Genomic DNA, 24,158 nt, shown 5'->3' with positions numbered 1-24,158 from the left:
TGTGGAGGGGGTGGTCAAAGCCGCTCTCCCACAGGCCGAAACGCCGCCACGTCTTCACTTGAAAACACGTGGGAGGTCTATTTCGTGGGGCTATCCATCTCAGGTATCTTCTAAGAATAAATATTTGAAGTCACCACTTAGGTTTAGGGCCTAGGACCTGGGATGTGGACCCGAGATTGACTTGGTATGGTCCAAAGATTAGGGTAAGTGACAGGTTATAAAGTTAGGAAGGTTTTAGGCATCCACTTCACTCGGTTAAACCGGTCTTTCTATTAGATGTTGATTTTTGAATATTCTCCTTCTATGTCCTACCTAACCCACATGCATCACTATACTATTAATATACAACACTATACACACTATTTAAATGGAGAATCTACATTATGACTACTTTGTTAGAAAATATACTTGACCTTAACTTGTATTCTGGATCAAGAGGGGATATACCCCAGCTGATGCTTCGGCGACTCTTGTGAGGATCCCTGGCTTAGATGGGACTGACCTCGACTGCTTGCTCCTTTCCTTCGGGGAATCTAGGCCTTCAATAGCTCTCCAAGCTTTAACGTGCTCCTCAAGGGTGGGAGGTGAAGGAATTTCTTCTCTCCCCCCACACCCCAAAAACCCTTAAAAAAAAAAAAAAAAACAACTCCTCCTTAAGCCACATTTCACTAAATGAATCTCTCTATACTTGGAGAAAAAACTATTAACGGATTAAATCAAGTAGGAAATTCTTGGGTTCCACTCCTAGTTACCACTGAAGGATCTTACATCCTTCAAAGAGTTGAACTCAGCTTTGGTGGGGTACACCACGCCCATGTAGTAGACGCACTGCGGTGAATGGCAAACCGACTAAGAGGAATTTGAGAGTTCAGATTAGAGAAAGAGAAGAAAAATATAATATCTTCAAAAAAATATATATATATAATATCTTCAAAAAATTGAAAGTGTTCCGTAGCATATCCAAATATATAAGTAAACATATAGGTGCTCAACTATAAATTATAATGTTTGCTCACTTAGTTCCCAATCTGTGCTGAAATAGGTGCTGCATAACGCCAACAATCCAGCCAATTCGATTGTATTCAACTTTAAAGCTCATGTTGTGTTCCAATTTCCAAAAGCCTCCATCTGATTTAATTTTCGAGATTCCCCATTGATGTTGGCGGGATTGCTAACGGCATGCGATGGCAAGGGGAGGGGTTGTAGTGCAAGGCGAGGATTAGGCATTCAGCGGGGCAAGATAAGGGTGTGTAGCAGGGATTGGGATCCTCTCTAATGACTCCCCTCCAACTTCTCTCCATCTAGAATTAAGTGTGTCAATTGGCTTGGAACCAGGTATTCTGTCCGGTTTTGGTTTCGGTTCTGACAAGTGTTAGTGTGATCTAAAATCGGACCAGGTCTCATCTCGGTTCTGAAAAATCAATACTCATACCGAACCTATCCGGCTCTGGTACGGTTTCAATTCCTATTTGGGTTTTGTATTCGGTTCTTATTTGATTCCAATATCTAGTTTTAAATTCGATTCTACTATGCATAAGACAAAATATGAATGCTTATTCACTAGGTTGTTAGTCTTCCCTAATAAAAGTGGGTTTTAAACTTAGACTATAACTATAACTATATAAGACAATTTAAATGATTAATTACGTCAGGTTTCTATTTAAGTTACGTCAAGTTTTTAGTTTTTAAAAAGAGGAAAAAGTTACATCATTCGGTTTGCTTTTAGTTATAACCGTGGGTTCTTGACATAGATCCAGATCCAATCCGAATCATCCAAAATTGGATTTAGTTTTTGGTTTCGATTCCGATTTGACATCTTTATCGGATTCCAAACCCATGCACCAGGGCATCAATAGGTTCTATAGAGAAAAATGGAAGAACGACAAGAAGTGGTGGGTCCCACTTTTATCAATTAAAAATAATAAATATCATTAGTAATTACTAGTTGAATGAAAATGAAGAGGTAGCAAGGTAGAAGAGGAATTAGGAAATTATATTTTTAGGTAATCAGATGTGAGTTGTTTAACATTCAGGAACTTCAAACTTGAGACCTACTAATGAGCATAGACTTTTGCACACTCCTCACCATCTATACTAGACAATTGTTATTAGATATAAAAATTTTAATAGAGGAATTTGAGTAAATACAGGATAAATGTAGGGGAGTGATTGAAATTTTCTTTCTATTCATAAGATAATTTCTGATTGTTAGTTGGCAAACATTAAAAAAAAAAAAAAAAAAAAAAAAAAAATCAGTAGAACTTAAGGAAGAGGAAGAACTTATTGTATTTTCAATTTTTTTTTCTTTTTTCTTTTCCTGAAGAATTGGACAGGTTACTTAATCGGCCGTTTTTTTGACTTAGGCTTCAGATGTCCAGGCCCGAGCGAGACCCACTCAAACCAACAAACTGACACCCCTAGCGGCCACCCATTTTCATGGTGTTTGCTAGGGCTTAAGTGGGATTCCACAAATCTAGATAAACCAATAATTACTCCACAATCATCACACCAATAACATTAAATATGCTTCAAATTGGATTAGAATAAAAAATGACCAAGATAATTGATCCACCTTTTTTTTATTTGGGGATTGCTACTTAAGTCCCAATTATGTTTTTGTTAGGGTAAATTCAAATTTTAAAACCAGATGTCACATATTGACTGGCTTTGGAGGGGGTTGTTTTCCTTTCCCATAAATGCTGGACCACCAATTTGTGGAGCGGCTGGGGCCAATAATACACTGTCGGATGCCGATTTGACAGAACAAAATGTGGTGGGGCCTATTTTGAAAGAGTCCCACTTAAAATAATTAGAAACGACAAAAAATGAGATAGAAGGAGAATGAAACCGTAGAAAGAAATGTGGCCACCGTCGACCGCGGTTCCTTTTGCCAAGATTTATCCGTTTGAGTGGTGATCACTTTACATTTCATTAATATATATATATATATATATATATATTTCCATATATATACTTGTGTGAGAGCATCAGAAGGTTGAGAATATCTGGTCACGTGCCCTAGTGGACGGTGAAATGTAATGAGTATTAGACGATTGAGAACAATTGAACACACGCCCCGAATGAACAATGAAGTGCAGTGAGCATTGGACGGCTGAGAGCCTTTGGGCATGCGTCCCAAGGAACTCCTAGCCACCCGATATTCATTGCACCAGTGCAATGGATGCAGATGATTTTCACACTAATATTGTTGGTATAGTTTTATAGTGAAAATGTGGATGTTGTGTCATAAAATTTAATCTCACGTTACTTTGCCCTAGCTTGTGTTTGGTAGCCAAGAAAAGGAGGGAAAAAGTACAAAAATTGTACTATTTTCTTAGTTTAAGAAATTCTTATTGTGCTTGGTAAGTTCTGAACTAAAAAAGATTATTTTTTTAATTTCAAAATTCACCTTGGGAATGATGAAATTTTCTTTTGATGAAAAAAAAAATCTTGCTAAAAATATAAAAAAATACAAAAACTTTTCTTTTCTTCTAATGGTGGCACGTGCTAGGGGTGCAACAGGACCGGGTTGGGCTGGGTTTCTTAAAACCCTAGCCCAACCCTGAGTCCCCTTAATTGGGCCCAAACCCACCTTGACCCTAACTCTGACTCAGGGCCGCAAAACTTCAACCCTGACCCTACCCTTCAGGGTTCAACCCAATCCTTACCCGCCCTGATTGGCCCTGATTTTTCAGGGTCGGGTCAGAATGACCCTGACCCTGACTTTGATTGACCCTAACCTTGGTTTTCAAGGGCTGGGTATACTCTGACCCTGACCCTACAAAATATGAAATAACTTAAAAATAAAAAATATTCATAATAAAAAGGAGATAAAAAATACAAATTTATAAATTTCTTAGTAAAAAAAGCAAGAGAGAATGGTGAGAAAATATATTAGAAGTTTTGAGATGTCAATAATTCAATGTCAAACAATATATAAAATTAGGTCAAATTCAAGATTAACATCAGTGTCACAACCAGGGTCAACATCAGGGGCAAAAATTAGGGTCAGGTTTAGGGCGGGTTGGGCGGGCCAAAGACATCAACCCTTACCTGCCCTGACCCTGATTCAGGGTCGGGCTGACCCTCAGGGCCAAAATTTTTGGGTCGGTACTTGTTCGGGATCAGGGCGGGCTAAGGGCGAGTTCCCGTCAAGGCCGCTTTTTTTATTTTCTTACTATTTCGTTTCATTTATTTTTTTCTTTTTTTTTTTTTTTTTTTTTTTTTTTTTCATTTCGTATCTTTTTCTTCTCTTGACTACCAAAAACAACCCTAGATTGGACAAATCATGTGGCACTTCACTTCTATGTACATTTTTTTTTGGTAAAAAATAGATTTTTTCAAAAGAACATAAAAGACGCAAGGATGCCAAACATTGATCTTGGATTCAGGGATAAAAAATGAACCAAACTGGCATACCCATCATAGCCAGAGCCCTCTTTGCTAGAGAGCCAGCTAAAATGTATAGCTCCCTAAAAAAAAAAATAAAAAAAAAAATACAAAATTCAAAAGAGAATTTCAAACGCAAAACATCTGCTAAAATGGGCTTGATAATCAAGGGGCTGATGAGATTCCATATACACTTTTTTGTTTGGTAATATGACACTCCACACACACAAAATGATGAACCGCGAATAAATGTAATCCACACAACTCCTTATCATCATCTTTCTTTTCATATCCTTCGAAATCCCAAATCTCTTCAATCTCATGTTTTGCTATTTGTGAGAGAGAGAGATTTCGATCATGACGACAAGCAAAGCCCAAACAGCAGCGACATGGGCGGAGTTGCTTGGAAGCAAGCAGTGGGAAGGACTACTTGACCCACTGGACCTCAACCTGCGGAAACTAATCCTCCGCTGTGGAGACTTCTGCCAGGCCACTTATGACGCCTTCAACAGTGACCAGCACTCTAAGTACTGTGGCAGCAGCCGCTATGGAAAGCACTCCTTCTTCCACAAAGTCTCACTCCCCAACTTCGCCTCTGACTATGAAGTCGCTGCCTTTCTCTACGCAACCTCTCGGATTGATGTCCCCGAATCCTTCCTCCTCCACTCCCTCTCTCGCGAGGCTTGGGATCGCGAGTCCAATTGGATCGGTTACATTGCTGTCACCACAGACCAAGTGAGCCATGAGATTGGCCGACGTGAAATCTACGTCGCATGGCGTGGTACCATTCGTGATCTTGAGTGGATTGATGTTTTGGATCCTCAACTTGCTTCTATTAAATCATTGTTAAACAACAGCACTAGTAATGATGATGATGATGATGATGATAATGATAAGACACCTAAGGTGATGAAGGGTTGGCTCACCATATACACCTCGGATGACCCAAGATCCCCCTTCACCAAAACCAGTGCTAGAACTCAACTCCTCACCAAGATCAAACAACTAGTCAATCACTACAAAGGTGAAGATCTGAGTGTAACCTTTGTAGGCCATAGCTTGGGAGCATCCCTATCCATTCTCAGTGCCTTCGACCTTGTCGAAAATGGCTTGTCCACCATTCCTGTTTCAGCCCTTGTATTTGGTTGCCCTCAAGTGAGTAACAAGGCCTTCAATGACAGGCTCAAGACATTCACAAACCTTCGAATTCTGCATATTAGGAATGTGATTGATGTCATACCTCGATACCCAAGTAAGCTTCTGGGTTATTCTTTTACTGGTATTGAGCTTCTCATCGATACTCGGAAATCAACTAGCTTGAAGGATTCGAAGAATCCTAGCGATTGGCATAATCTTCAGGCGATGCTGCATATAGTTGCAGGGTGGAATGGGAAGGATGGAGAGTTTGAGCTCAAGGTGAAAAGGAGTGTTGCTTTGGTTAATAAGTCCTGTGATTTCCTCAAGAATGAGTGCTTGGTTCCTGCGTCGTGGTGGGTTGAGAAGAATAAAGGAATGGTGCTTCGTGAGGATGGCCAGTGGGTGTTATCCCCACCAGATGAAGAGGACATGCCTATCCCTGAATAGAGTCTGAAGGAATTAACCAGGGACGGAGAAATTGACATGTTTTGGTCAGCTTTAAATTGAAGACTACTAGGAATGTACTATGTTACTATTAGATTTGTAGGTTCTGCCGGTTGTTACCTTTGCAAAGATTGCATTGCTCTGGTAGTTTTTCCTTCAAAGTTGGTTCTCTTGATTCTGTCCATAATCCATACTACTTCATCCTCGTTTTCTTTTTCATTTTCTTATTCAGAAATTACAGACCAAATTCATTGTCAGGATACATGCAATTTGACTATGTAATTGTGTGAATGGGGATTAATTATATGCAAATACAAGATCTGTGGATGGGCGGAACTTCTAGCAGAGAAGCATTACAGGTAAACCAGGTGTTGATGTTAAATCTCTCTTCACGAGTTCAAGTAATCGACTTCAATAAACAATATTATCAATTATTAAGTTTCTCTATTGCCTGTTTAGATACCTTCATCAATAGGTAATCCTTGTGAATCTCAGAAAAATTAGTTAATCAATGCTCCAGCCTCCAAACTAAGAGGCTGAGCGAAAACTTAAAAATGCTGCCTTTTAGTCGCTGACCCTTTTGATGCCAGCTCTTTTATGGTTGAAACTTGTGTGTACTTGTACTGATTGGGGTTTAATGACTGCCAAAATAGATGTTTCTAATCGACATCAAAGACAATGAAGAGAATAGAAGGAAGATGAACATACACACACACTAATGAAAAAAAGCATTTACAGGTTTCTGGCTAAGTGACCATAGAAAAGAACAAGTACATGTTCAACTCGCTAATGGGAGAATTATTGACTAGTATACAGAAGTTGAGTTGCCTTTTTAGATGAAAACATAATAGTTTCTATTCTAGCCTACTAATTCATTTTTAATCAAAATAGGTTTGTAATTGTTGCAGTCATGCATGCAGTATGTAGGTAACTAAAGACGAAGTGGGACAAATTTGTGTATTAGTATGCATTCCAGTCATGATGCCACACCAATAAAACAAATAATAATAATAATATTGTCATAGCCCTCTTTCGAGTGAATTCAGCATTAGTAGGCAAAAGCATAACAACAATCTGATTGTGACAAGAGGGAAAATTTCAGTGCATGCAAAATTTCAGGGGGTTGTCAGATAGAATTTACAGTTGCCAAGAGCCTATATATAAGAATGTTACAAGTTAAAAATAATCACTGCAGAAAGACTTGAGATCTCAACACTTTTGTGGTTGTTTACATCCCAATCTCTCATCTCAGAGTCGTGTACACGTCGGATATGAGTTGGGGAAAAAGTTATCAGCGTGTGAAACCTCATATCACACTTATTGTGGCGACAGGAGAAACATAGGAATAAATAAAATATAAATGAATCATCACAACAGGGTAGAAAGAAAAAAGGGAGGAAACAAACTTGAATACATAAATAGGGTGTGGGAGGCGAGCAAAGGAAAGCTTGGATTATACAACTCTTCTTTTTGGCACATGAGAGACAAAGAGAGAGAGAAAGAAACTTCACTTACAATGTAGAGGAAGCCAGATAAATCTTAAGTAGCTTCCACTGAAAGAATCTCAAGCTCCGCCCACCAGAGCGGAGATAGTCTTGGGGTCGCTGCATCAGGCGAGATAGCAATCACTTCTCTCAGTTTGGATGTGACCTCGTTTATTGTTGGTCTCTGCCTTGGATCCTGATGGATGCACTCTTCGATAACCTCGCAAATAACGTCGAGCACATTGTTCTTGAAGGACTTGAGAGTCGGATCAATCATGTAGCTGATGCTCCTCTTATCATTCAAGTATTCAGCAGCCTAAAAAAATGAAGTAACTCTTCAATATCACAAACAACAACAAAAAAAGACCCCACAAAAAAATGCCCAAACACAATCGAAGTCTCTGAAGATCATAAGATTATTTGGGTTTACCCAATTAACAAGGGAACCTTCTTCAGAACAAGGAAGCTTTCCAGAAATGATTTCCAGCAACAGTATTCCAAAATTATAAACATTTGTTTCAGGATCAGAAAAGTGTGGAAGTTCACAATGTTCCGATTCATCTCCACTTGAATTCTTTGATTTATATAAATCTGACCAGAAACTGAGCTCCCCAATCTGATATAGCAAAAAAGAAATAAAGGATGTATCATATAACATCAAAGATATAATGGAACCCATGAAAGACAATGTATATGCCATTAAGAAAAAATTATTGTGCACTGGGCTGTCGCATACCTTAGCAGCATAATCGTCCATTAAAAAGATAGCAGAAGACTGTAGATTCATATGTGCTACAGGTGGGTTCAGCTCATGATGCATGTACTGAAGGCAATAAGCAATTCCCATAATTATCCTCATCCTGGAATTCCAGTCAAGATGCTCAACTTCTTTAACTGCATGATAAAAACATATTTTTCCTTTTCAATGTCATGCTTCTGATAGACAAGATTTTAACTCCTTGGTAAGAGAAACTTTAAATAAATTAATATCAGACAAGTAAAAACTAAATGGATAAATATCATATAAGTAAATGAAAGATCACCATGAAGATGCTCAAATAGTGTTCCATTGGTAGCATACTCAAACACCATCATCCTAAGGAAAGGTTCATCTTCCTCACAATAGCCAAGAAGATTGACAAAGTTCTTGTGGTTCACACGTGATAGTGTATCAATCTGGAGCAGGTTCACATATAAACAAATTAAGTAGAGAGCATCAAAATCAAGTGAAAGTGTTGTGTGAGGCTGATCATGGTATCCAATGAAACTGTCAAGCCATCTTGACAAAAACAAACTAAAAACACCAACCTTCTTCCTGAAGGCAACCTCACATGATCTTGTCCAGTCTTTGGACGAAGAAATAACAGTTGATGCAACTGCAATCTCAACTCCACTTGACAATGTTCCCTTAAACAGAGTGCAATCTGCATACGTGTCAATGATGTTGCTGAAATCCTCACAGGCAGTTTCTAGCTCAGAGTGGTTCAACTTTGGTACCCCTGCATTTTCAAATCATATTGAACTTGACAGTCTTTTTCCAAGTATAATAGATGTACGGTAAGCCACACACCATGAATGGTAACATCACCTGTAACAAAGGCCTTCTGTAACTGACCACTAAGTCCAGTCTTCCAAGGACCAATGGTTGTCACTCCTCGGCTTCGACATGCACAAAACACAGCTGCTAAAATAGCAACAAGGAACACTCCACCTGGAATCAAAAGAAGATATTTCCATTTGGCTCCGGAGGAACCACCACCTACTGCTGGAGGACTTCCATGTGCTTGGGAAGACTGAGAGTCAGAATGAGGAGATTGGGGATTATTAGTAGAGGATGAAGGTACAACTGTAGGAGGTTGTTTCTTCTTTCCATTAGGTACTGCAGGAAAAGCCCCACTACTTCGACTAGTTGGAACTGTAACCATCTGTTCAAGGGGAACAACACCACTTGCAGGGGCAGCAGGGAGGTTACTAGATTCTTCAAGCATTCTACGACGTACAAAACCAACAATATCTTGTGCATTTTGTCCAAAAAATGGTTCCGACAAACCTGCCAATGACAAGATAAACTTTCACCTTGTTGATCAAAAGTACATAGTTTTTTATTTTCAGTCACAAGTATGAATAAACAGTTTCTACTTACTTGGTAGATTTTCACAACATTTCTCTCCATATTCATGTGAAGTTCTTCCTCCAAACTTGAAACTTGACAGAAAAATAAATAACATGTTTCTTTAGTTGAAATATAGATTTAAAAAAAAGAAAAAAATACTTACGATCTATAGACAAAATAAGAGGAATTAAAAAAAATAAAAATAAAAAGATAGGAAAATAAGGCTTACACACCGTTGGATTGCACGAAGATAAAGTGGAAGCCTCATTTTGAGTGAGATCATGAAAGAATTTGCCTTTTTTAATTGCTTCAAACTGCTCTGCCAAATGCTGCTAAAACATGGTTTATTGGTATATTTTGAATATATGACAAAGTACAGGCTAGTGGTCTAGTAAAACAGTGAAAGAAACAGATAAAGCCACAAAATAGAAAAAAGGAAACATATGATAAGCTTCCGTGGTGAATATCTCCATTCTATGGCTAAGAGTGTTATTAGATTGGTGTCTTCTGGGTGCATTGTGTGGTTCACATTTATAGGAGGTTAAATACAAAGACTATTTGGGATAATTGGGTTGTAAATAAGGAGAATTCATGGTAGGTTTCTAGTTTTTATTGATTATGTAAAGCTGTGAGGGGTGGATTTTGTAGGCGGGTGTGATGTTAACCATTAACAAGTGTATAGCATGTTGAGTTCATGCTGCTTTTTTGGAAGGGGTAACTACAATCACTCCCCTATACTGCCTAATATCTAATCAAACACCCCTACCCCAAACTTCTTTTCTGATTCCCCCAGAAAAGCAAATTTCCACTCTCTTTCTCCCCTGCTAATTTAAAATCCTTGAATTACCCTTGGTCCCCTCCCCTCCCCTCCGCAAACCCCTCTGGCCGGCCTACCTCCGCCCTCAACACCACCCTTATGACCCCACCCCACCCTCTGCATCTCCCCTTCCCACCCTCCTCCTCCTCCTCTTCCTCCTCCCCCTGCCTATATCTCCCTCCCCCTTCATCTCCCTTCCTTCTGCATCTCCATACCTTCTCTCACACCTACATCTTCCTCCCTCAACCCCAGCCTCCCCTTTGCACTCCCTGCACCACCGCCTTCCTCCACTGGAATCAAGGTCAGCTTCCTCAATCGTTTTAAAACTCAAGAGGAGTCCATTATTTCTCTATTTCCATCTTAAAACTTTCAATGATTTTCTTATAAAATTTGTCTAGAAATTTCCTACACACGTATTGATGTGGGACTCGAGAAGAATGTCGAAGCAGTTAAAAAGTTTCTTGAATAATTAGTGAAAATCGCTAGTTTTGGAATTTCTTCTCTAGTATTTTTCCTCCATTAGAATTGAAAAATATAATTTAGTTACTGGTTAGCGATAATTTTACTTTGGAATCCAAAATCAGTAACTTCTAGATTCGTAAGCGAAGATGAGAGTTGGGAAAGATGTTTAATGTTAAAAAAAAATATATCCCTGGATTATTGAAAGAACATGTAGAGGAAATTATAAAAGAAAGTGTCATGGGCTTCCAATTGCAAAAGTCGTGAAAACTTGTTTTCTAAAATCCATTGGAATGACCTTCAAGCACGGTGGCTTTGAGATGAAACTGCTTCCTGATAAGGAACTCCCAAGTCCCAACAATTAAGCTCAAGCAAACAAAGGAATTGTTTCACCTTCAACAAGTGGACCTAGATGGTATCTTTGGTCCTTATCCAAATTCAATGGAGTTAGAGTTCTTTTCAAAGGAGTAGGGTTGATGTAGTAGCACTATTATGGGACCATGGCTGGACCGGCATGACCCGATCTAGAAACCTAGACTTAGAGGAACCTGTCCCAAAACTGGCTTCCATGGGGGTTGGTAGGAGATAATGTTGTATTATTTTTTTTTATTATGTATTATTTTAGGTCAGCTTCATAGGAGATTTACTTTGAACTGTTAGTTTCCTATTTTAAAAAGAGTTGTTTTAGTATAGTATATATTAAGAGTCTTTCTATATCTTAACATTTCTATCCAAAAAAAAAAATCTATACCTTTACATAGTTGCGTGCAACCTACGATGGAAGACAATGAATGGAATGAAAATTCATTTGAATTCTATGTGGTTACCATGAGAGTCAACAAAGTGGTGCAACTATGGCCTTAAAGATTCTCCTTCTTGTTTTCCTTTGATCGAGTTCTCTCCTCAATCAAGTACTATACTTCTAATTTCACTCCACTGTTTTTTCTTCTTTCCTCTCCTTTGTTTTCTTCTTTCTTCTTTCTTCTTATCTATTTCCTCTTATCATCTCTCGCAGGCCTACCCTGTTTTGAAGTTAGGTTGGTTCAACCAGAGGAAGTTCGATCTCTCTCAGGAACTTCAGGATTTGGGGTTTGAATTGATTTCATAAAACGACCTAAACCCTAGATTCCATCTCTCAACTCCAATCCTACAATGCACTAATAACCTATGAGCTGACATGGTTTCTAAACTACCAGTAGGCCCTGTGTCTGCAACTTTCTAGTAATCCTCAAGCTGCTGAATCCAGAAAATGCTTGTTGGGATTAACAGTGCTGTGGGATTTTCTCATCTGAATCAATTGGTTCTATTGCTGTTTTTCTGTTCTTTATCATGGGTTGAAGATGACACTGTTCAATTAATATTACAGATACGCCCTTGCCTACCAAAAATAGTTCTGTTTAGTCCCATCTTTGATTTAAACTCCAGTAAATACTATCCACTTATGTAATTATCCCAGTTCAGTCCTCAGTCTGTTTTCGTTACAGTTTTGCCACTACAATTAGTTTGATCATTCTGTTAATTTTGTTGGCTCATAACAACCCTAAATTGGGGTTTTGGAGCCAGTGGTCACATCACAGTCTACCTGAGTTTCAGGTCATTCTGACTAGTCCTTGCGACATGTAAAATTTATCTATATGACCTTAAATCTGAAATTGCTTAGTTAATTTTCTATTGCTGAAAATCCTTTGTTTGCAAATCACTCTCTAGTTTTTCTAGCTTGGGCTTAGATTTGCACCACTAACAAACCACATATTTTCTTGGAAAGAAAAAGGGGCCCAAGAGATCCATGCCTTCCAAGGTAAATGAACTTCTCACTTGAGGACTCAAAAATGGTAATTTGAAAACCACATGCACCACATGGAGAACTTAATGCAAAATCTGAAAAATCCAGATTATGGATCTTAGATGCAAGCAAGCCCAATAATCAAATCTGTAATTATATAAAAAACAAAGGAAGAACTGCATTGTTAAGGGAAAAAATCAGATTGATGGAAGAAGAGAGAGGAGAATAAATCAAGTTTGGGACAACAATCCCATATGCACTGTTCAGTACCACCAAAACTCTTAAAAAAATAAAAAATAAAAAACTCATATTCTTTTCTCAATCATCCTTAATTGATGGGAGGTGTATTACATATATAAAGACCTTGTAAAGATCCTAAACTGACTCATAGAATGACTCTTAATCACACCCACAGACTTAATAAAGTAAACAAATTCTACCTAGCCATTAAGTATTATAATCTAACTTAAACACTCAACAACTAATTGTGTACCAACTTTATCCCCACTTTATGGGGCTTATAGAAATTGGGCTCGTTACAATGAAACCTAAAAAAATAAAAGGCGCAACCTATAATATACAACCCAAAAAGGTCAATTTTAGCCCATTTGATTGCCACCAGCACCTTTTTACACCTCCAAAGCTTGCACATAGGTCGCCATATTGAATTAATGTCTAATGTAACAACATTAGATCTGGGAAATAAACTCCTCAGTCAAATGAAGGGCATCCCATGCCTTGATGTAGAAAAGTCACTTAATGGGCTTATTTTATTGCAAATAAGCCTTGGGTTGGGTTATGTATGTGTTGGGCCTTTGGTCCCATGGGTTTTCTTTGTATTGGACCACTTTAATGGGCCTAAAATATGGGTAAAAAGTAGGAAAACGGGATTTAATTCATTAACTTAGTTAGAGTCCTGTTTTGAGTCTATTTCCTTTGCTATTTCAGTTTTTAGTCAGTTTAGGTTTCCCTATTACTGAATGACTAATTAGTTACCTACTCCATGCTGGAGTTTTAGTCTAGTCCTACTTGGAGTCTAACTCTTAGTTAGGTTATGATTGCTAGTCTGCCCTCTTTATATAGAAGAGCTAATGCAATCTAATTTCTCAGATTTGAAGAATGATGAATTGAGTTAATGTTTGAGAGCCTTAGGGTTGTGTGTGATTCTCCCCCCCCCCCTTATGTGATTTCTCCCTCCCTGGTTGGATTTGTACAATGTCTGATTGTATGATCCCTTCCTTCCCCTTCTATTCTAGTTCTTCCCTTCTTCCCTAAGGCCCCTCTATCATGCCTACTCATGTGGAGATAGATCCATCTTGAAATATATGGTAGACATCAAAAGGAGTGAAACCATATCTATCCTACCTTCCAGAACATGCCTAGCATCCTTCCTTTTCTAACTACAAATGTTGAACCAGTCCATTTAATATGAAAAACTTACCCATTTGGAAAAACCAATGAACCAATACTATAAAGTCGTTTAGAGAAAAAGTTATTTGACAGATATTAGAACACCATTAATTCTTATCCCCTACTATGCAGTATGGATGGCTGATGAATTCATCAATTAAGAGTGCATTTAGTTTTCTATTACATGTGGCATCACTCGAAAATCCAACAAATGACAACTTAAAATGCCCAAAAGAGACTAAACTATCCTGACCCTAGAATATATGTAACTGTGCCACAAGTTCAAGAACAATTAAAATGGGTTTAAACCATTAATGTAAGACTAGAATCACAAGTTATCCTAATCCCAGGCAGGATCTCAAAATCTGGCTGAATATGGAGAAATTCGAGAACTCACAAACTGTGGCCAAGATGGAGCTGAAACTTGGAGTAGATGGAGGTCCAATTACTATGGTTGAATTGAGTGATATGATGTTGACATGAATTAGGAAACTTTTGACCACTCTTCTGAAACTAGATTTCCTGGCTTCGTGATGCGGATCCGGGGAAATCGGATCGCTTATGGGCCCACAATTAACAACTAAACCAGTTTTCAAAGAAGTAGGGGCATTCTTGTAAATTTCAAGAACAACTATAGCACTTAAAAAAGAGGGAAATAGATAATAGGGTCAAACTGGAATAGAAAATTAGAAGAGGAGAGGTTTTCTAAAATTACAAAGGGTAGGGGAATAATATGTCACAACAATAGAAAATAGGGGTTTAGTCGTAATAACATGGACTAATTCTTTTAAAGCAAAAGAAGAACCTGTATCTTCTTCCCGATAGAAACTAGGGCAGGGTGGTAGACCAAGAAGCTCTTTGGACAGCAATCTCAATCTCTAGGGCTGGTTTCGACCTCAGGCTATAGGCACTGAATCGTAGCAACAAGGTGATTGTAGACCTAGCTTCGACAAGCTTCAAAAGTTCCCAAATCAATCCTGTTATGAACCTACAATTGATGCTGGAGGTAGTCCTTACTTTAGACCTGAGGCTAGCCTTTGATCTCAGGTTGGAGGAAGACCTTGGGGCTAGAACTTTGGGAGTTATTCCTCCAAAGGAAAAGGAACCTGCGACCAAGGTCCTTTGGCTGATCTACATCATCATCAATATCATCTTCATCGAGGGGATAAGGATATAAAGCAAGATCAACATCATCATTTTTCTCTATCAGTTGCTTCTCTACTGCATTCACAGAATGAGTCCTATTGGGACACTTGTTAGAATAGTGACCCTTCTTGCCACAACTATGGCATCTGATGTTATTCACCCAATCACTATCCTTGTTGAACTTTGATCTTTTTTCTTCAACTCTGCGAGCTTCAGGCTTCTTGTCCTCCAAAAGTGGTGGAGGTCTATAAATGAAGGAGTCTTGAGCATACTTTTTCAATAAATGGACTTCTCTTCATCTGTCTTGGGATGAGCTGCAACCACATCAACGGACCTGAAATCAGTGTTAGCCAATTCGAGTTGGATCTCAGAACTTAGCCCACTGATATATCGCATCACCAGTTGCTGGTCTGTTTCCTGAAGTTGACACCTTAAAGATAATTTATGGAATTCGAGGGTGTAGGTATCCATGTCCTTGTTACCTTGTTGCAAATTAAGTAATTTATGAAACATCACCTTCTCATAATTAAGAGGAACAAATTTCTCAATCAGAATCTGATTTATGACCTCCCAATTGGTAACGGTTCCAAGTCTTCTGACAAACCTTGCATGCAGTACATCATCCCACCATGAACATACATATCCAATAAACTTGGCAATGATGAGTTCACACTTCTTCTCATCCGAAAGAGATTTATATGCAAAAATCCTCTCAACTTTGGTAAGCCAGTCAAGAAATTCTTCATGTCCCTTCTCACCACTGAACTCTGGAACCTCAACTTTGATGCTATAATCTTTGCCAGAAAATTGTCGTGTAACTTCCTATGGGACAACTGGATTAAGTTGCTGCCTATGAGATGTATCTTCGATTTGTAAAGTATTGAACTGAGGAGGTAGTGTAGATGATCCTTCTTCAACTTGCTTGTCGGACCTCTTCATAAAAGCAGTCATCTCTTCTATAAACTTGTCAAACTTGGCTTCAGTCCTCTCAAGCCTAGCATTAGTATTCTGTTGATTCTCACGCAGTACCCGTTGACCCTTAGCTAACTCATGATACAATTTTTGTAGCTTAGCATTTGTGACATGACCTGCCATGGTCAGGAAAATTGCAGAAATTTTCTCTGATACCACTTGATGCAGATCCGGGGAAATCGGATCGCTTATGGGCCCACAATTAACAACTAAACCAGTTTTCAAAGAAGTAGGGGCATTCTTGTAAATTTCAGGAATAACTCTAGCACTTAAAAAAGGGGGAAATAGATAATAGGGTCAAACTAGAATAGAAAATTAGAAGATGAGGGGTTTTCTGAAATTACAAAGGGTAGGGGAAAAATATGTCACAACTATAGAAAATAGGGGTTTAGTTGTAATAACATGGATTAATTCTTTTAAAGCAAAAGAAGAACTTGTTTTCTTCTTCCCGATAGAAACCAGGGCAAGGCAGTAGACCAAGAAGCTCTTTGGACAACAATCTCGATCTCTAAGGCTGGTTTCGACATCAGGCCACAGGTATTGAATCATAGCAGCAGGGTGATTGTAGACCTAGCTTCGAAAAGCCTCAAAAGTTCCCAAATTAGACCTGTTATGAACCTACAACTGATGCTGGAGGTAGTCCTCAGTTCAAACCTGAGGCTGGCCTTCGATCTCAGGTTGGAGGAAGACTTTGGGGCTGAAACTTTGGGAGTTATTCCTCCAAAGGAAAAGGAACCTATGACCAAGGTCCCTCGGCTGATCGACTCTACCTGAAGGTCCAGGACAAGGTTTTCCTGAACCTAGTAGTATCACCCAGAACAGAATAAATCTAGGTATGGGAAATATTTAGCAGGGGAATAGGGAAGAGGATTGGAAGAAGAAGAAAATAAAGATGAGAGAAATAGAAGATTTTAGAGATAGACAGGGAGGGGAAAGGCATCCACATCAGCCATGGTTTCACACCCAAAATTATTAAGTTCTAATACTCCAAAATTCTAAATTCTTCATTGGGTTACATCAATATAAAGGCAAGCAAACAATGTCAAAATGGAAGTTAAATAAATTGGAAACTACCCTAAATAGCAACTGAAATAAAATCTCCTACTAAACTTGACCACACCCTATACTAATAATTAAGGAAACAAAAATCACTAAATTACTCCCAAAATTTTCCATGCCTAACTGCATCACTTTGGATGATCCTCAAAATTGGATTGAAGATCCCTTGTACGATGTATATGTATCCTTCAAAAGATGAGCCTCAACTAATAGAAAATTGAGAAGTTATGCTCGAGGAATGAAAAAGGAAACTTTGTGGAGTTCTGCGGTAGCAACAACTACAGGAGTTGAATGACCTCAAAACTCTGGTAGAGTCCCCCTCTAGATGCACCTGAACAACCCTCAGAAAAGGGCCTAAAGCTGATCTCCTGGCTGGAAGATAGGAGGGCTCGAATGGTACATCAAAACCTTAACAGGTTTGGCTCGATTCTGGCTGCAAGGCTAGCTTCTGATCTTCAATCTTGTTGATGTGTTTGTAAGTCTAATATTGATCTTACAACAACAACAACAACAACAACAACAACAACAAAATCCTTTACCCAACTTAATGGGGAAAATGAATTATAGAGGGGTTGAGAAGGATGGAGAAGAACTAATGAATGTGCATCTCACCCCTCAAGTTAATAACTATCTCAGTCATGAGCAAACACTCAATTTTTATAAACTTCAATCTTTTTTTTTTTTTTCATCATGATCAATGGGCTTTAAATAGCCTTACAAATCTTGGATATAAAGAAATAACAAAAAGGAAACTAATGGACTGAAATAAGACTTTCTAATTTGTGTCTAACTTGCTAGCCAAGCTTAACAAATTAGATTCTAATAATTGATCATAAAAAGGAAACTGATCTAATTACAAATATGAAACTGATTTGCTTAACCAAAAAGGAAACCAACTTGGGCCCAAAAATAGAAAGTAAATATTGTACTAGCTGGACCAAATCAATGGCTACTGGAGATCTTCTCTTGGAGCTGAATAAGAGACAGCTGTATAGCTTCTAGAAGATCCTTTAGAAGACCAAAACTTTCTAAAAAAATACTGTTCACGTGTTACCGTTCATGTGAATAGTAACACCAGTTATGGAAGCTGCTGGGCAGGCTGGATTGATAACTGCTTGGGCTCTTCTAGAAGACCAATTAGGGAAGTAAAATATGCACTATTCAAGGGGCTGCTATGCGGTTCAATGGCTGCAGGAGTGGACCAGCATAGGTGCAAAATTGGAGCCAACAAGACTGGCTCAATGGTACTAAACCAGGTCCAGACTTGAGACAGAACTGAGCCATAGTTTGGTCAGTTCGAGTCCTCCTTTTGACAGCCCTATCTACATCAACCATCCATTGAATAATTCTTTACTTTGTTTTACACGTAACTAAAGATGTAACGCATCAATAGAGCTTCTTCCAAACCAAACAACCTAATTTTTATGGTGCAAGAAAATCAAGGAAGAAGCTTTTCCCCCTTCATAACGTAAAAGAAAATAAAAGAAACTAGCCATCTGACATTGAATACCTAACAAGATGGACAAAGACCCTTTTTAATGCAGTACTAATCCTGAACCAGGGAATTCTGGTGGAAGATTAGCTTGCTACAGGAAAGTAGGTACAGGAATAAGGACCAGATTAAGAGAAACTTGAATAGCTCAAACAAAATAAATTTATATGCATAAAATTCTTGTAGATTTTTTTAATCAGACAGTATAACAGATCTACAAAATTTGATCTAAATTTGACAGAAAGATTCAGATATATGGAGGCATCTTACTAGGAGTACGAAAGTTGAAAAGCTGCAGAATTCTATGGGCAGGTTTATGGGGTTTCAGATCAGAATAGGGCAACGTAATGTTGTCTCCTGGGGTCTCTCTCTCTATCATCTCCGCTGCCCCTTGATCTTCTGTTGCTCCCCCCGCCCCCCTCTCCCTTTGCCCGGGCTTTCTTTTGTTGCCCTTGGTGTTTAGGCTTCCCCTTTTATAGGCTGTAGTATATTCTTCTCCTCCTTGATAATGAATTTATTTATTCATCCAAAGAAAAAAAATCAAATAAATATTAAATAGAGGGCAGAAACAAAGATAAAACCAGGTTTCGGAAATCAGAATTGAAGATTTTTTGCAAGAGAATGATTTCTGAAATCGATGGATAATGCAGGTCTAAGAACAAGTTAGAAACCATATTCAGATTCAGAAATAGAAGTTATAACAGAATCTGAAACTTAATATAGAAAACTGGTACAAAAGACTGAGATGAAAAAGAAGTACAGTAATAGGAATCCAGTGCTTTCGTGGACAGGTCAGATTATAAAAACACAACTGTAACTAGAACTTGAAGCAGAAATTCAAAATAGAAAACAGAAGAAGAATAGAGTAGCATTTCATAAACCAACCTTGTAATCAATGGAGAAGAAGAAGAGAAATTAGGTCCAAGATGCCAATACTCTATGTCAATCTCAATAGCTCCAAAACTCTTTAACAAAAAAGAAAAAAAACACTCATATTCTTTGATAGAATCATCATTAATTGATGGATTCCTAAACACTCTCTTTTACTAACTTAAAGTAAATAAACTCAACACATAACTCTTATAAGCTGTTAAGCATCCTAATCCAACTCAAAAGTGATTACTAATTTTGTATACTAAGGTTACACCGAATTTATAGTCTTATAAATTAGGCCATTCCAATAAAACTAAAGAAAATAAAAGGCTTAACCTATAACATAACTACCCAAAACTTTTTTTCAGCCCATTGGACTGCCATGGGCCCACGTACCCCTTGTGGGTCTTCTAGACTTATGTCTAGGCCTCCATATGGGATCAATGATTAATGCAACTGCATCACATTTCTCTTAAATTTAATGAATAATCACTTACCAATGTCCAAATTTTCTATTCAGGCAGGGAATTCCAGCTGGCGCACCAGATGTGAGGTTTTGATCGGATTGAAGTTCAGAGAGGAACTTGAGCTTCCCCAGTTCAGGAGGAATGCTTCCTTGGAAGTTATTACCACAGAGCAGCCTAGAACACAAAACAGAACCGAGCTCAGGTGAGTTGGCATTCACAATGCAAAACAATTACAGGTTGAGCTCATAAAAAATGGACTCACAGGTGCTTTAGTGACAACATCCCGCCCATTTCTGCTGGTATTTTTCCACTTAAGTTATTATCCCTCAAGTCCAATAGCTCCAACATTGTAAGCCCTCCAATCTCTTTAGGAATTACACCTGAGAAGTGGTTCTGGTAAAGGATGCTGCCAATAGGGAGAAGTAAGCCAGATCCAAATAATCATAAAGTAATTAGAAAGCAAACAAACCAGAATACACAGATCGTAAGGGAAGGAAAGAAAAGATAGTGTCCTGAAGACCCAAGTTAGGTCTCCAATTTGGTAAGAGTGTTGATACTACATCATCTGGAAGTTCAACAGAGAAAAAAATTAATAACTATTGCTGAAGACATCTAAGAGTTACCCTGCCTTGGCTCTCACCCCAAAAAAAATGAGGGGGAAAAAAGAATACTCCTTTCAAACACAATTTATATGATCAAGGAAAAGTGCATGCTTTGTATTGCTTTGCCTTGGTATGCTTACAACTTATTTCTCCATAAATACACATCTATTTAATGTCACATTTACTTTTCTATAAATAGCTTTCCACATAGGATGTGACTGTATTAAAGAATGGCAGTCCTTTACATAAAACTTTGAAAGCGCATTCTCTTCATAAGTGTGTGATTCTCCACACCCTTATTGTGATAGTCAAGGTATTGACTGATCCCAAATGTCAATTTGTGGTTTAAATTTTGTTCTCTGTTTAATCAATTGATACCAAAACTTGGCATCTTTTTTGTCACGGCACAGAGATTAATTGTGGAGGTTCTCTATTGATGAAACAAGAGGTTCCATTTTTCTAAGGATAGAAGGGAAAATAGGAACCAATTATTCCTATTCCACAAGGGAACCTCAAATGACAACAGGTGAACCACCTAGCTACCAGATTAAACATGGCTCAACCACAACAGTCTCAACACAAAGCCTCATCCCACTATTGCAGTCAGCTAAAAAAAAAAACTACCATTTGACTCTAGTTAGAGTAATATTTCTATCAGGTTGTGAACAATCATGTGTTTTCTCACTACTTCAACCAAATCCTTTCTGGCACTCCACTTACCCTTTTAGCAGTTACACTAGATCATTCTCACCGATTCAGATGGCTCAACTAAGGCTAGCTATTATATATTCATATAATTAAATGGAAAATGATATTCAGGTACCAAATATTTGAGGATCAAGTTAGCCCAAAATCTAATCTATTCTTGAGCAACAGAGATCAAAAGTGCTCTTGAAAATGCAGTCTGCATGTTAACATCCCCAAAATGATATATATATGGAAAGAGAGAGAGAGAAAGAGAGGCACTGAGTTTTCTCTCTTGCCTTCAGGTATTTTGCATCTATTAGACATGCTCTGGTAGTAATTCTCCCTAATGGATATAACTAAAAGTTTATAATACTTGCATAAAATAATACTCCACTCCATTTCTTTTGCTCTGATATTCATAACATCAAAATAGTCTGAACATATATTTCAATGTGGCAATGAGTAAATTTTATTTTCTAGGGCTACATGTTGCAGCTTGTGTTGCACCAATTCAAACTGTGTTTAGAATTAATCCTTAACCAGATAATCGATGCCATAAATATATACATAAAGGAGGAAAGAAAATATGTTTATGAGAAAGGTCACTGGTAAAGTAGTCTGCTTACAGAGATCTTAAGTGATTAAGAGTCCCAAGCTCAGGTGCCAAAGTTCCTTCCAAAGAAAGTCCTTTGAGATCCCTACAGGTACAGTTACATAAGAATGCAGCAATGACAAAGCAGAAAAATAAAACATATATCCTATCAGTTTCTCTAGCAGTACCTTACGCTCAAACCCCAACCCATTGCCCACCATAAACAATAAACAGTCTAGCTTTCAAGAAGAAAAAGGTCATGGCTTCTCATTCTGCTCTAAAGCAACTTCATCAAGTCAAGAGAAATTAGGGGAAAACATATCAGACTTACAGCATTTTCACATTACCATCCACACAGTGAACGCCAGACCACTTACATGGGTCACTGTCACTGGGGTTCCAGTTTGCAAAGGCCCCAAAAGGATCACTGTCTACTCCCGCCCGGAATTCTAACAAAGCCAATCCTGCATTTCCACACAAAATGGAAATCAAATTATCAAATTCCAAACAATTTAAAATCCAAAACAAAACCAAGATGACAGAAAACATAAGAGACAGGCATTACAAGAAAACTACCTTCAATATTAAGCGACCAACACTTGTGAATTTTCAGAAGTAGCATCAAGACGATGAAATATGGCCATATCACCCTCATTGCTTATAGTCCAATTGCTGGGGTGATGGTGGTAGTAACAATTACTGCCAAAAATCGCAACTTGATACAAAAATGCCAGGGTTTTTGTTATAAAAATCCCCCTTTCCCATATTACGGCGACCTATAGTCGATGAGGGAACAACGGAAAATCCTCTTAACTACAAACATTTACATGTACCTATCACGAATAGTTCTTTTTTTTGGGCAAGAAATATATTAACAAGAGTTTACAACAATGCAGAAGCTAAAATACATACAAAAAAAGAACTCGGTGATTAGGGTCCCTCATGTTTACGGCTTTAATTAGCGTCACAGGGCAATTTTGTCTAAGGAATGCATAGTTGTATTCACACCCAGGACCTCAATGAAGCAATCAAAGCTGCAGCATTTGAACAAAACAAAAAAATGCCCAATTCAAAACCCAATAAGATACTAAAGGCAACAATTCTTCAAAAAGAAAGCATCAGAGATAAAATAATTTGCAAGAAAATTGAAGGAATACCCTCATTTGCAAGCAATCTAATGAAAAGCAACACAATTTCAGAAAGAAAAATAGTAAATCTTACCAGAAGGGAAGGAGAAAAAGGTGAATAGAATGAGGACAATTTTTCCACTGAATCTGAAAGGTGAATGAAATGGAACACAATAAACATACAGAGTAGTATCCTCTGAAGAACAAACAGGGGATTTTTGGGAGAGTGAAGGAGATTGAAACAGAAGGCAGCAAGGGAAAATAATTAATAATTTTAAAGAAAATAATTATTTCTTTCTCTCACTGCCCTTTTCCGGCAGTTATCAGGACCTCTCTTCGGCCATTTCTTTTCAAAGAGATGCCGGCTCGGCTCTCTTTCTCTCTCTATCTTTTCTTTCTCTTTCGTTTTCCTCCTTTCTCTGAATCTCTTCCAACCAACCCCCACCACCCCCAAGTCCTAAACGGTTCTGTAATTTTTTTCCCTTTTTTTCTTATTTTCCTTTTTTTTATTTCGTCCATGTCGTCTTACTTTCTTTCTTTTTTTTTCTTTTTTTTTTTCGGGGTTGGGGTTTTTGCGGACAGTGGAGCCACGTATGCAAGCCGGGAAAGGCAGATTAACCGTCGCCGCCGGCAACCTATTTATTCCCGCGTTTTTATATGGCGCTGATGGGTCCCACCTCCGATGTACTCGGACATGCTAACATTCGTTCGCCTCCATCACTGTTGGGGATTTTTTTTTTTTTTTTTTCTTTTTCTTTTAACAACTTGTTGGCCATTTGGATTGGTCGTGCGTGCCCCCCATTTTCATGTATTATGTCTCTAAAGCTAAATAGTTGAAAGATAGGTACTTCTACTCAACTTCGACTTGGATTTTATAAAGCTGGTCACTCAATCAAACCTAGTCAACTAGTCAAGGTGAGTATTTTTTTTTTTTCTTTTTTACATGACTCTTAATTAAATTTTTGTTTTTTTTATCCTATTGAAGTAACTCACTCCAATCAAATCTGATGTTCTAACTTTATTACATATTAATGAGGAAGGGAAGTAATTCTCTATCTCGGAGTGTGGCCAATAACCGTACTCAATGTGTTTCTCTCTCTCCTCT

The 24,158-nt window shown here is 38.1% G+C and overlaps 2 protein-coding genes across 6 annotated transcripts; one reads left to right on the top strand and one right to left on the bottom strand.

Moving 5' to 3' along the window:
• Nucleotides 1–4,619: 4,619 nt before the first annotated feature.
• LOC122093697 (phospholipase A1-IIdelta-like) lies at nt 4,620–6,189 on the top strand. Its single transcript, XM_042664104.1, has one exon. The coding sequence runs from the start codon at nt 4,747–4,749 to the stop codon at nt 5,971–5,973; it is 1,227 nt and encodes a 408-aa protein (XP_042520038.1). The 5' UTR covers nt 4,620–4,746; the 3' UTR covers nt 5,974–6,189.
• A 776-nt stretch (nt 6,190–6,965) lies between these two features.
• Nucleotides 6,966–23,533, bottom strand: LOC122093696 (protein MALE DISCOVERER 2-like). 5 transcript variants are annotated; one of them, XM_042664099.1, is made up of 15 exons: nt 23,148–23,533; nt 22,839–22,960; nt 22,503–22,739; nt 22,258–22,390; nt 21,961–22,032; nt 20,308–20,451; nt 20,076–20,219; nt 9,801–9,899; nt 9,598–9,659; nt 9,043–9,504; nt 8,763–8,953; nt 8,498–8,630; nt 8,191–8,348; nt 7,885–8,070; nt 6,966–7,770 (listed from the first exon to the last, which is right to left on the bottom strand). In XM_042664099.1, exons 3-15 carry the CDS (start codon nt 22,579–22,581, stop codon nt 7,510–7,512), a joined length of 2,124 nt encoding a protein of 707 aa, XP_042520033.1. In that variant the 5' UTR covers nt 22,582–22,739; nt 22,839–22,960; nt 23,148–23,533; the 3' UTR covers nt 6,966–7,509. The 5 variants fall into 5 exon arrangements, with proteins under 5 accessions (XP_042520033.1, XP_042520035.1, XP_042520032.1 ...); XM_042664101.1 differs by having other exon boundaries at nt 22,503–22,702; XM_042664098.1 differs by having other exon boundaries at nt 22,503–22,960.
• Nucleotides 23,534–24,158: the final 625 nt, after the last annotated feature.

Source organism: Macadamia integrifolia, chromosome 11, assembly GCF_013358625.1.
Source record: "Macadamia integrifolia cultivar HAES 741 chromosome 11, SCU_Mint_v3, whole genome shotgun sequence".
Taxonomy (NCBI): Eukaryota; Viridiplantae; Streptophyta; class Magnoliopsida; order Proteales; family Proteaceae; genus Macadamia; species Macadamia integrifolia.
The sequence above is the reverse complement of the archived record's forward strand: the minus strand, read 5'-3'. Positions and strand labels throughout refer to the sequence as shown.

Excerpts from the sequence above, each read along its gene's own strand:
- LOC122093697 (XM_042664104.1), top strand. The coding sequence starts at position 4,747 with ATGACGACAAGCAAAGCCCAAACAGCAGCGACATGGGCGGAGTTGCTT.
- LOC122093696 (XM_042664098.1), bottom strand. The coding sequence starts at position 22,581 with ATGAGGGTGATATGGCCATATTTCATCGTCTTGATGCTACTTCTGAAA. Across the intron at positions 22,033-22,257 it reads GATGGTAATGTGAAAATGCT|GGATCTCAAAGGACTTTCTT; the intron begins GTAAGTCTGATA and ends CTGTACCTGTAG. Across the intron at positions 8,631-8,762 it reads AGGTTGCCTTCAGGAAGAAG|ATTGATACACTATCACGTGT; the intron begins GTTGGTGTTTTT and ends AACCTGCTCCAG.